Below are 12,635 nucleotides of genomic sequence, written 5' to 3'. Positions count from 1 at the left end.
CAACAGTCTTTTGAAATGCAGTTATTTTAATGCTTTTCTGTTTCCTGAGAAAAGCTTTGCACATATATTAGAAATTTTCAAACCTCAGTTCATAAATCATGCAGTACATATTGTTTGCTTATTTTTTTATTAGTACATACTCACAAATGGTTAAAACTTTAAAATATATAATGTTGTAATCTTTCTTTATCCCATTTGCTATAGCTGCATTTCCTCTTTTTTTCATTATTGCTGGCCATATTGTTTCTTCCTTTATCCTATGGCTCCCTATCCTGTGACCCACATCCATAGTAGAGTGAAGTCATCTCCTTTATCCCCCAGATTATCTCCAATAGGGCTGAGGCTGATGTGGAACTTGAGGACATCTTGGGGGGGGGGGGGTCTGGCCTTTCACATCCACTGAGAGTTGTTCTTATTTTATGCCCTACCCTGGTTGTATATGGTGCGTCTGAGGGGCAGACGTGCAGTGGGGATATGCAATGTATTGCCCTGCCTCTGCGGCAACTCAGCCTTTATCTCCCCCCACCCCTTTTACTCATACCTCCTAGTATGATGTGCCCAGCCTCCACCTGGTATCATCACTGGAGATACACACAGAACTACTAATCTCTCCCTGTTGGTCTGTCAGATGCCAAAACTGCTAATCGAACCCAGGTCGCCTAGGCCAGGGCCAGCTGTTTCTAGCCAAATTTAATACTTATTGTTGCTAGTGGTTTGTTGTATTGTACCAATTGCTTAATATACTGGTTTAAAGAATATGTTATTAGATATTATTTGTATATGTTGATATATTTCTGATAAAGTTTTTGTTTTAGTCTTACTATAGTAGTACTGTAGAGGAGCTTTTCTCCCCGGGCCTCCACTGAAAATGGACATGTATCCAGTTGGACTAGCCCGGTTAACAAATGTAAAATAAATAAATAAAATAAATAAATTCATAATCCTTTTAAGTGTGTTGCAGCTGGCTCCCCCCCCTTGTACTCTGGCTATAAATTTGGTTATGACTGGTTGTGCTATGAATCCATACCGCTGTATTCAGTATGGATGCTACTATGCTACTGTTGAACACAAATGAGAAGTAAATGTTTGTTTGATACCTCTGTCAATGGCTTGAGTATTTTTGGGCCAGTTCCTTTTGCTATTATTGAACATGGTTGCACAGAGTCATAGCTCAAGACTGAGGGCATTCAGGAAACAAAAACTTTTTCTTTTGGTGTTTTTTCGCATTCTGTCTGGATTTAGATACGCTAGAACACGCAGACTATATGGATAGAAGATGTCCAGCTCTGTATGTTTTTCCTTTACTGTATATACACCGCATTCAGTTCATTGAATTATTGTGGGATAAAAAAAATAACAAAAAATACGCAGCTAGTTTTTCTGCAGCTACACTTTAACACACCCTGTTTGATTCAGCAGTATATTAACCCTCTATAGCTGAGATGTCCACATAATTCCAGTGACCAGTGCTTTTTAAAAGGAACACTTCAGAAACTCCGAAAGTGAGCTGATATTGTTATGCAGCTGTAAATATTTCACAAGTATTCTAAGATTTTGTTCCTTCCTCCTCTCAAAGACATCTTACTTGAGCTAAATTTTTCTTTAAATTCTGTCTCACTCCTGTGGTGGTGATTTTCTCCCTGTTCTTTTCTTGTAAACAAGCCTTTGACTCAAAGTGAAAATGATTTTGTTTTGTTAATCACACAAGGAAATCATTATATACAAGCACATTGTTACAAAGTATGCTGGGGCATTGATAACTGACTTGCTTAGAGCATTTAACATACATGTGAAATGCTATGGGAATCAGGCCTGTGTCAGTGGAATGCAACTCATTTTTAGATTTTTGCCTTAACCCTCCTCTTAAGCTCTTATTACCAGTACAGAAAAGGACGATTTGGAAGCCCATCAGATCTGACAAGATTCCATTATTTTTTGAAACTATTATAATGCAGCTGGCAGGTCTGCATGCCTTAGCCCATATTCTCCACTCTTTTGGTTGGGGCATATAAGTTAAGTAGAGTAATAGTTGCAGTATTTACAAGCAGTCTCTGTTGGTGATAACATTGTTGAAGTGTGAAGGGAAGGGCTTATTTTACAAATTTGCCAGTAAGTTGCTACCCATCAGGCCTGTGTCCGAAATCTGTTGCTTCATAGTGTAAAGCATGGTTTGGCTACAGTTGAAACTGAAATATTTTAAATAATTTTATTAAGCAAATGCAAGACATGTTCTCATTTAAAAATAATTTTTCTGTTGCAGCCCCTTAGCAATGCCTACCATGAATTAGCACAAGTTTACGCAACAAATAACCCAGCTGAGCTCCGAAACTTGGTGAACAAACATTCTGAAACATTTACCAGAGAGAACAACATGGGGTTGGTCAAACAGTGCCTCTCTTCACTGTATAAGAAGAATATTCAGAGGCTAACCAAGGTAGGAATAAGAGAGGATGGATATTGAGACCAGTGTGTATAATTATTTTAGTATTGTCTTTGTTAATGAGCAGACAGTGGCTCAAAAAATTATTAGTGTGTTTACAATGCTCGTGAATAACTATTTAATGTACTCATAGTAGTGGAGCTCCTTTTGCCATTCAACCTTTACACATCTTGTGACTGCTGTTATGAAAGTAGTTTGGTACCATCGTGCCACTGAGATACTTAAAAGATGTCATTGAGAAAATGAGCAAATATTTTGTACAGACTTCTTTAAACAGGTTATCAGGATGTAGTCTGACCTGTGTGTGGGATTACACTGTTTATTCTTTAATAAACATATTAGTAGTTGTACGTAATAAAGTCAGCTTTTCAAGGCACAATTTAACTCTGTGCAACTCTTTCTTTGATATGACATTGTTCTTATTGTGTACAATGCAGTTTTTAGTGCAGTGTTTGAACACTGCCAGAGTAGCCTTAGTTATATGGGTTATATCATACCAAGAATGTAACAGCTGGCCAATTCAGGGCAGCTTCCATGTGTCCAAACCATCAATTCAGCTGGAGCTGAGCTGACTAAAAAGACAGGTTTGGGCATCAAGCTCTTCGGAGCTTTCCTGCTGCCAAAGAGCACTGTCCTCTGAGGCTTCTGTGGATCAATGGTCGGCTTGTGGTGTCACTTTGCTGGACAGATAAGTTCCCTTTGGAGAAGAAACGTCCATTTAAAAAAAAAAAAGGTTTGTTTTAAAACACTTTCCGATTCAGGAAAGTTATTTTAAAGCTAGAAGTTTGTTTTAAAGGACTTTTAAACTGTCAGTTTAAAACTTGTTTAAAGTATTTGAAAACTATTTTTCTGTGGAGAAATTATTTTACTTTTTTGTCTGGAAAAGTGTTTTAAAAAGCTTCTTACTGTGTTTTTATTCGAAAAAATGTATTTTAAAGACATAAATTTTACTGGCGCTTGCTGCATGTTTTCCCTAGGAAAGAGGCACCATGTTTGGCTCCACCATGCAACAAACTTTCAGCCCCATGGTCTATCCTCCTTCAAGCCACAAAAAGAAAAAGTTAAGCAAACAGCTTTTGCTACCACAGCAGGCTAGCAGTTTGTCTAAGCCGCAGGTGGGTGATTCTGCTGTAGCTATTAGTTGTACTTCAGAGCACTCATCTTTTACCTTGGATTCCTTTGGTGTAGCACTCAGTCACTATGGACCAGAAGTTAGCCACATCCTTTGTGGCTGTTTGGTCCCCTCAGTGGGCAAGGAAGAGACAGTCTTATTGGTCTTGGGAGAGGGAACAAAGAAGACTTCCTTACTGTGAAAGAAACTTGTGTCATTCCCTGGGGAAGCTGCTACCATTAATAACACTGTTGGTCCCATGTTTCCTGTCAAAAACAAACCGAAACATAAACAAGTATCTGCTCCTTCTCAAATTTCATTGTACAGGAGTAGTTTACTGGGTCCGGCTCAGGATTCAGTTCAGGCTGCTGATCCTTTTTATAAAGTAGTTTCTGGTAGATGGAGGGGTATACCCCTTTTCTTGAAAAGATTAAAAATTCTGAATCTGGACAGGCAGATAAAGGGATATATACAGGACTGTATTCTCAGATTTGTGAATTAGACTGAGGAGAACACCATTTCCTATTCTCCCTGTAGGGGGTTCTGTTTCTCTGAGACTATTTCCAGAATGAGCCAGTGTTTTCAGTGGGAGAATACTGAGATTTCTCAGTCCCTTAGAAAATACTATGAGCTGTTACAGAAAGAATTTCCAGAACCTTCACCTATTCTTCCATTTCTATCAGCTTTGGAGGATGTGTGTGTAACTGCCTACAGTTTTCCTGATAGTCAGCCAACTGCCCCTAAAAGGATAGATAGGATGCATAAAAGTTCCACAGTCGGAAGTTTTTGTACATTCTTCCCAAATCTGACCCAGCAGCTATAGCTTTAGTTAATCCTACTGCTGCTGAGCATTTAGTTAATTCCAATCCTACCCGTTCCACTGATACAAAGAGTACTTCTGAAGATTCAGAAGGAATCTTCTAAAATCATTATCATGACTCCCTTCTGGCCCAGGCAACAGTGATGCTCCCCCTTTTTTTTTGGAAATGGCCAGGGGCAATTACCACAAACTTTCTCACAGACTGGATCTACTCATGTAAGGTAGGTGGCATCATTTACACTCTATCTCTGACCAACTTCAGTTGACTGCCTGGATGATAAGGTCTTAATTCCCTTTAGGCAACTGTTTGCTGAGGACTTGCAGCTGATATTAATGGAGGCATGAAAGCTTGCTATTAGAAAATCATATACTAACAAATGTAAAATGTTTCGTATTTGGTGCCAACAAAATGACCTGCACCCATTCAGGGCTAGTTGTTCTCTGGTTTTACAATATTTGTGTTAGTTACTATCCTGTGGCCTTTCTTCATTTATGTGCCATTTCAGTATGTCTGCCCATGGATCCTCCTGATGTCCTATGTTACTGTTGAAGTACTCTTCACAGTAGGGAACTCTTGCCAAGGATAACCTAACATCTGGCCAGTATACCAAAGCCTTTAGGACTTAGAACATAAAGGTGACATATGGATGCAGTTACCCCAAACTTCTTCGCCGCCAGTCTGAACCTCATCACTTGTAAATCTGAATGCCCTTTACTATTTTTGCTTCTTTGACTTTAGGGTTGCAGCTTTTTTTCACATGGTCAATTGTTTTATTTGATATAATTAAATAAATGTTTTGGTATCTGGTTTGTGTATAAGAAGGTGTTTTTTTTAATTTGAATTATTCCTTGAAGGCAAAAGGCAGAGGTACCAGAATAAATGGTGATTTATACTTCCTGAAGTCAGTGTGGATTCTGTTTCATGGTGCATTTTTGCTGTGTTTCTTCAGTGGAATCCATTAACCCCGAGGTGCTACTGTTAAGCAAGAAGGTGGCCAGGAAATCTCGGCCAAATTCTTTGGCTGTCCATCTTCCAGTGGCTGTCTCTTAGAAGCAAGTGATAGCTCTGTAGGCTGTCTGGTGTTGACTTCGGACTCCTCTGCTGCAACCGCATCGGAGGCCAGCATGGATCCTTCTTTTTGCATGTCCTCTGAGGCTTTCAGGCATGTGCTCTGGACATCGAGGATGAACTGCGGTTGATTATCTTGTTTGGCCCTAGAGGGATTCTGCAGATTCTGGTCAGGAAAGAGGTTTCAGGTTCTTATCAAATCTCATCAGGGGTTGGGACCTCTGGTGTTTGTTAGGGCTGACATCCCTCTCATCAGGGGTTGGGACTTCCAGTATTTGTTAGGGCTGACATCCCTACTTAAAAAAAAAAAAAAAAAAAAACAGAAGACAAAACATTCTGTATATCCTAAGGACCCTTGAAAGGTATGGCAGGAGTTAACTCAAGGCCTGTTCAATGTCTTAATGGCCTTGAATCTTCCCTTACGTTCATAGGTGTGTACTAGGCTAATGGCCCTGGAGCCTTTACAAGCCTAGAGCATAGAAGTGCCTTGGCATCGTGCTGCCCGACATTAGTTCCCAGAGCCTCTATCAAGTGGAACCATTGGAGCGATCCCCAGGGTGAACTTTTTATTTCCCATCCAATATTGAAGAGGGCCAGTGAGGTGCTCTGCTTGACGTGTATGGGAAGTCTATTCCAGATCATGGGCAGTCTCTGGGTTATGAACCTGTCCCTCCAGCATGTTCTGTTGATTGTGGTAATGAGGTTGAGGTCTCTGAAGCGTGTGGTGTGGAGGGATTGGGATTTCCTTAGATGCAGCATTTCTGACAGAGCTGGGTCAGACCTAGCTTTGTAAGTCAAGCAGAGATTGCCTCTTAGTAGACAATATGAGACAGAGAATAGCTGGAGTTTTTTGAGTCTGTCCATGTAGGACATGTATTTAAGGCCTAGGATCCTCTTCGTGAGGTACTTTTGTGGCCTTTCCAGCTGTTGCATGTGTCTAGGGATGTACATGCCAAATGGGGCATTATACACGATTGGCCTAATGAGGGAAGAGTAGAGAGAGAGATGATGACCTCTTTCTTCCTGGATGCAAACTTGGTAATGAACTTCAACTCCTTCTGAAAGGCCTAGGGAACTTGATTCCTCGGATATGGATTTGGTGTCTGATGAGTTGGCTTTGCCTTACTTTTCCTGAATGACTTCTCCCTTGGCTTATGGCTCTGATGAAGAGGACTCCATTAGCCCCGAATCGTCTTTGAAGGAGCCGTCTTTTCGAGACAGTAGCCAGAATGATAGAATACTTTAAATGGGATTCTTCTCAGGTGTCTGACATCCAAAAGAGTTGTTAATGATTTGCTTCAGGTGGCCACACCTAAACTTTCTGCAGTACCTCCTGTGCTGGCTGCTTTGTCAAACACCTCTATATCTGCCTTTAAGACTTCTGATTCTCAGCCCCCTGCTCCTAAGAAACCTGACAGATTCTATAAGATTACTGAGGATTGTCAGTTCCTGTATGTGTCCTTTTGCTAATACTGCTGTGGGATCTGTCTCCTCTAACAAGCGTTCTAAGTTTGTTTTTTTTTCCCCCTCTACCAAGCTCCTGCCTTAGGATAAGGATAGTAGAGCTATGGAAATAATTGTAAGCAAGGTCTATATTGCTACCATCTTGGCCTTTAGGGCCATTAATTACCGGACTTACATGGCCAGATATGTTTTGAACTTCTGGCCTTATTGACCACGCTTGAAAGGTTATTTCTGACCTCCCTGATTCTGAAGGAAAGTCCTCTGCTCTCTCTCTATTTTGGGTTCTACTTCTCAGATGGCTTGCCACTCAATCAAGTGCAGCTATGATGCTACTGCAGCTGTGGTACCTGTCATGAAACCTTATTCTTGGCTTTGTCTACAGTCATTATCCGAAGACCTTAAGGCCAGGTTGCTGGAATCTCCTTTGAATAATAAAAATTTCTTTGAAACTGCTGTTGCTATGTCTAAGTCTCTTGAAGAAAAAGGTAAAGCTTTGCAGGAACTGAAACATTTTTGTGTCCTCCCACCCTTAAGTTCCAGAGGAACTATCATACAAGGTAGTTCATAGGCAGCCTTGTCAGGCCACTAAAGGCAGGAATGGTGGCAGGCAAGCCCCTCCTGCTAAGTCTTCTCAGGCTACTGTGCACAGAAGCTTCCTTTTTTCTGACAAGCATGTCTGCCTTTGACACCCCCCCCCCCCCCCCGCCAGGTTAATTTGTCCCTTCCGCTCACCCTCTTGTCTTTCAAAGTGACAACTCGTCACTTCAGGTTCCTGGGTTCTTTCCATCATTGGCAGTTACTACATGGTCTTTCCCTCCTTTTCCAGAGATTCATTGGCCTCCTTGAGAGCAGGTTCCCTATTTCTCAGAGGTTCTTGGGTCTCTGGTGGATCAGGAAATTATTCATTCTGTTCCTCTTTCCCAAGTAGGAAAGGGATTCTATTCCAGAATGTTCCTGGTTCCTTGAAAGGAGGGCACTTGGAGGCGTATTCTGGATCTGTTACTCAACACTTTTTTCAAGGTTCCTTCCTTTTGGGTGCTTTGTCTTCAAATCCTGTTTTCTCTGATGTTCTTCGTGTTTCACTGTTGCAGTCATCACCTGTGGGTTATCCCTGCTGTGGTAGCCCTCGGCTGGGCCGAATACCAGAGTATTTTTCTGTGTCAGCTGCTGTCGCTTGTGGACTAAAGTCAGGTCATCAGTGATATAAAGCAAGGCAGCTGACGCCATTACAAACAGTTTTTCATGCCGTGTAGCCCGTAGCAGAAGCCGTTTGCAAGTGTGCCGATCAGTCATTACCAGAGCTCGTATTACAGCCGAAAACGTCTACAGCTAAGTACCCCATTGGGGATCCTTTTTTCTTGCACTAACCGATGTCCAAAAAAGTTAACAATTGTCTCACCTGTGGAAAGCGGATCCCACACCGAGACCTCCATTCTTACTGTGTCACTTGTTTAGGCCCAGACCACGACGTCCCCAGTTGCTGGTTCTGTGCCCTCTTTAACTCAAGAACCATGCATTGTAGGGCTCTCTTTGTAGACAGGTATTTTCATCTTCTATCTTCACATTCTGATATGGTGTCCGTCAGCCAACAGTCTGTAGACATTTTGAAAAAACGTAGAGGTAAAGATAGAGACAGACCACGCTACCACTAAGCAGGTCATCAGTTCTCTGGAATTCAGTGAGGAGCTTTCGCAGCCCCTGATGCCCGATACAATATCTACACAGGCCTCTACCGAGACACATTCGGAGTCCGGTATGCTGCAGAAATCTTCATCTTCCGAGCCTTTGGTTGTCTCTGCCTCGGTTAGGTCCGGAGCTGCGACGCAGGCACCGGCTTCCGAGGAGGTTTTTTGCACTGCAGATTCTAGACAAAAAAACGACATCTTCTCATCTGTCTACCGTTACTTTCAGACCAATGGATACTCTTAGGCCTAGAAGCTAGGTCACTCCTAGAAAATCTACCTCTAGCCACCATCTTACACCTGCTCCACCACCCCAAGCCCAAATGCTTAAGATAGAGGAGGATCTTATCTCCCTTATCAGGGGCAGTCAGGCCACAACTTCTATAAGGAAAAGACAGCATTCTCCTGAACTAATGATTCTGAAGAATCTGATTATTCAGATTTTGAAGAGGAGCAACACCCTCTGACTGCTTATGAGGATTCGGATGCAGAGGAATCCATTCCTTCTGCCTCACCACCTTTCCTTTGGGGAACTCTTCACACCCTCGAGGGAACATTTCCACTGGGAATCTCAGGACTTCCCTAGTCAAAGAAAAGGCTAAGAGAGTTTCTAGACCTGCCCCAGCACAGACCCTGGCCATCCCCCCATCTTAAAAGTGGTGAATGATGTTTTCCATGAATCCAGCTTAGCCCTGATGCCCTCCCACCTGCTCCCAGTAAACCTGACAGGTATTACAGAGTACCAGATTCTCACAAATGCCTGTACAGAAATCTTGCTGCAGACCCGGAGGTCATTACACAGAGACCTAAAGGAGCTAGGGCTAGTTCTGCAAACAATCCAACTCATTCTGACAAGGATGCCAGAGCTCTGGAGAGATGGGCTAAAAAAGTTTACACCTCTGCAACCATAGCTATCAGAGCACTCAACTGTCAGTTGCATGTTTAAATATCAACAACACACTTTGCAAGTATTAAAGCAAAAGATTTTTACCTTTCCTGACTGTGCCAATTCTAGAGAGTTATCAGATTTACTGCACTCTACTTGTCAAATGGCCAAACACTCATTACACTGTGGATATGATGTACTAGAAGCCTCAGGCAGGGCAGCAGTGTCTGGATCTGTCATTGACTAGCATGGTTGAAAACCTCTCCCTGATCATGTCAAGTCTAAATTAATTGATGCACCCTTAGATAAAGACCGCTTGTTTAGAGAGAAAGCAGAAGAGGTGCTTAAAAAGATGGAAGACGAAGCAAAATCAATGCAAACAGTAAAAGATTTCTTTCAGGGTTCAACCTCCTAGATTCAGCAGGAATTTTCCCGCTAAGCACTGGTCCTTTCCTGCACCTAGCAGACAGGGGCAAGGTTAGCCCCGCAGGGGCAGACCACCCAGGCCCCTATCCCAGGGACAGCAATAGAACCAAGGGAGTTCTAAGCCAAGCCTTCTATGGCAAAAACTCTCATTGACTCCCACTCCCCCCCCCCCGCTCTCCTCTCACCCACCAAAAGCAAGGAGGAAGGCTCTACCTCTGCAAAGAAAATTGGCGGTCTGTGACAAAGGACCAGTGGGTCTTAAAGATAATTTTTCAGGGATACAAATTCACTTTCAACGAACTCCCAGTTCCAAGAGGGTACCCAGACTTACCTTCAAATCAGTGGGCAGAGGCATTAAAACAAGTCCAAACTCTCATATCCCAGAGGGCAGTAGAACCTGTTCCCGCAGAGCAGACAGGCAAAGGCTTTTATTCCAGGATATTCCTTGTTCCCAGAAAATAGGGCACTTGGCGCCCAATCCTGGATCTTATCTATTCTGAACACCTCCTTGGTGGTCCCCAAATTTAAAATGCTAACTTTGCAGCAGCTGCTGCTTATGCTGACAAAAAATGCCTGGTTAGTGACCCTAGACCTAAAAGATGCCTACCTCCACATCCCAATAAAGGAATCCTGCAAGAAATTCCTGCGCTTCAGAGCAGGCTCACAACACTTTCAGTTCTCTGCGCTTCCCTTTGGTTTATGTACTGCTCCCAGGGTATTCACCAAATGCAAACACTCTTCAGAAGGATCATTTATTTGGGAGCACTGCTCGACACAACATCCCAAATGGCCGTTTTTTCCCCAGAAAAGCAGAGCTTCCTGCCTCTCTACTTTACCCAGCAGGCATCCAAAAGTTACCTCACAGTGAGGAAGTTCCTGCAATCATTTGAGTACATGGCATCTTGCATCCTTTGAATTCCTCTGGCCAGGCTTCACATAAGCAAGCTTCAATGGTATCTATGGAACCTTTGGTGTCAACACTCACAGCCTCTAGAGACCGCTGTTCCTCTGATCCCCTGTATAAGGGCCGAGTTTCTCTGGTGGGCAGGGACCTCTGCCAAGAACAAGGTTCTTCCCTTCATCCTCCGCCCTACTGGGCAGACCATCACCACTGACGCCTCAGACATTGCTTGGGGTGCTCACCTAGCAGGTAGGTGCACCCAAGGTCTTTGGGATGCCCGGTACTTTCCCTTGCATATCAGCCAGAAGGAAATGATGGCAGTACAAAAGGCTGTGACATCTTTCAAACCCCATCTCAGGCCAGGGGTCCTCCTTATCAAAACAGGCAACACCACAGTAATGTGATACATCAACAAACAGGGAGGGGCCCAATCGTACCCTCTGTGCTGACTAGCCATGAACCTCTGGCTGTCAGCTTTATCCATGGGATTACACCTAATAGCTCAATACCTATCCAGGGATCAACAACACCCTGGCAGACCACTTAAGCAGAAACTTACTGGACCCCCACGAATGACAGCTCCACAGAAAGATCTTTTTGCAAGTCACTCAGGAGTGGGGAAATCTGGAGGTAGATCTCTTTGCTTTGCACCTCAACCACCAGCTAAAAAAAAAAAATTAATTCTGTGCCAGGGAGTATCACCACCTAGTGTGGAAGGTGGATGCCTTGACCTTCCCCTGGAACTCCCTTTGTGTATGCATTCCCTCCTCTGCCTCTTATTCACAAGGTACTGATCAAGATAAGGGAGGAGAGACCAAAGGCCATCCTCATTGCTCCAGATTGGCCCAGACAGCATTGATACCCCTTCCTGCGCGGCCTGACATTACAGCCTCCCAGGCAGCTTCCTGATCTCAGACCTCTTGACCCAGGTGTGTGGGAGGGGGGGGGTGCTGCAACCAGACTTGCAAACTCTCAAAACTGTCAGCATGGCTAATACTTTAAAAGCAAACAAGGGGTCCCTGTTAAGCAAACAGGTCCTAGAATCATCACAGAGGCCAGAAGGCCCAGAACCAGAAAATCATACGCAGGGAAATGGAAAAGATTCTGCTCCTAGAGCCAGTCCAGAGGGGGCAGTACCTTACAACTTACCATCCCTCTTATCTTGGACTACCTAGCTGAGTTACTCAATAGTGGCCTCTCCTTCTCTTCTATAAGGATCCATGCCTCAGCCATTTCAGCTCATTTCGATTCAGACCATCCCCTCTTCTTACATCCTTTGATTAAACAATTCCTCAGAGGGGCTTCTAATATCAGACCTCCCAGAAGGCCACCCAGGCTAACCTGGGACCTGAATTATGTTTTAGAAAAACTAACCTTACCTCCATTCAAACCAGAAGTGAGATACCTCTCCTGGAAAACTGCTTTCCTGCTAGCTATAACCTCAGCCAGAAGGATTTCAGAACTTCAGGCACTCATGGCTGTTGAGCCCTTCATCATTTTCCATGCAGACAGGGTCTCCCTGAGGACTAACCCCTCCTCTATGCCCAAGGTGTGGTATCTGATGTGACCCTCAACCAGGCCATACATCTACCCACCTTCTTTCCTAACCCTCAAAACAAGGGGGAAAGAATTCTGCACTCACTAGACGTGCACAGACAACTCGCATACTATCTGGACCATACTAAACCCTTCAGAAAAGCAGACCAGCTTCTGGTCAGCTTTGCCCCAGGGGCAGAGGGGCAGCCCATTTCCAAGCAAACCATTTCCAAATGGCTGTCGCACTGTATCCATTTCTGCTACAGACAACACGGGCAATCCCCCTGACTCTGTTTACCA

General features: G+C 43.6%; 1 protein-coding gene across 2 annotated transcripts in view; it reads left to right on the top strand.

Moving 5' to 3' along the window:
* COPS3 (COP9 signalosome subunit 3) overlaps positions 1-12,635 on the top strand; it is a 985,788-nt gene that overhangs the window by 604,006 nt on the left and 369,147 nt on the right. For both annotated transcript variants that reach the window (XM_044089656.1, XM_044089657.1), the window contains exon 8: positions 2,261-2,434. In XM_044089656.1, the coding sequence (XP_043945591.1) occupies positions 2,261-2,434 (174 nt within the window). The remainder of the gene's footprint in view (positions 1-2,260; positions 2,435-12,635) is intronic.

Source organism: Protopterus annectens, chromosome 12.part0, assembly GCF_019279795.1.
Source record: "Protopterus annectens isolate FY-2018-M chromosome 12.part0, PAN1.0, whole genome shotgun sequence".
Classification (NCBI taxonomy): domain Eukaryota; kingdom Metazoa; phylum Chordata; order Ceratodontiformes; family Protopteridae; genus Protopterus; species Protopterus annectens.
Note: the sequence above shows the minus strand (reverse complement) of the source record. Positions and strands in the feature narration are given on the sequence as shown.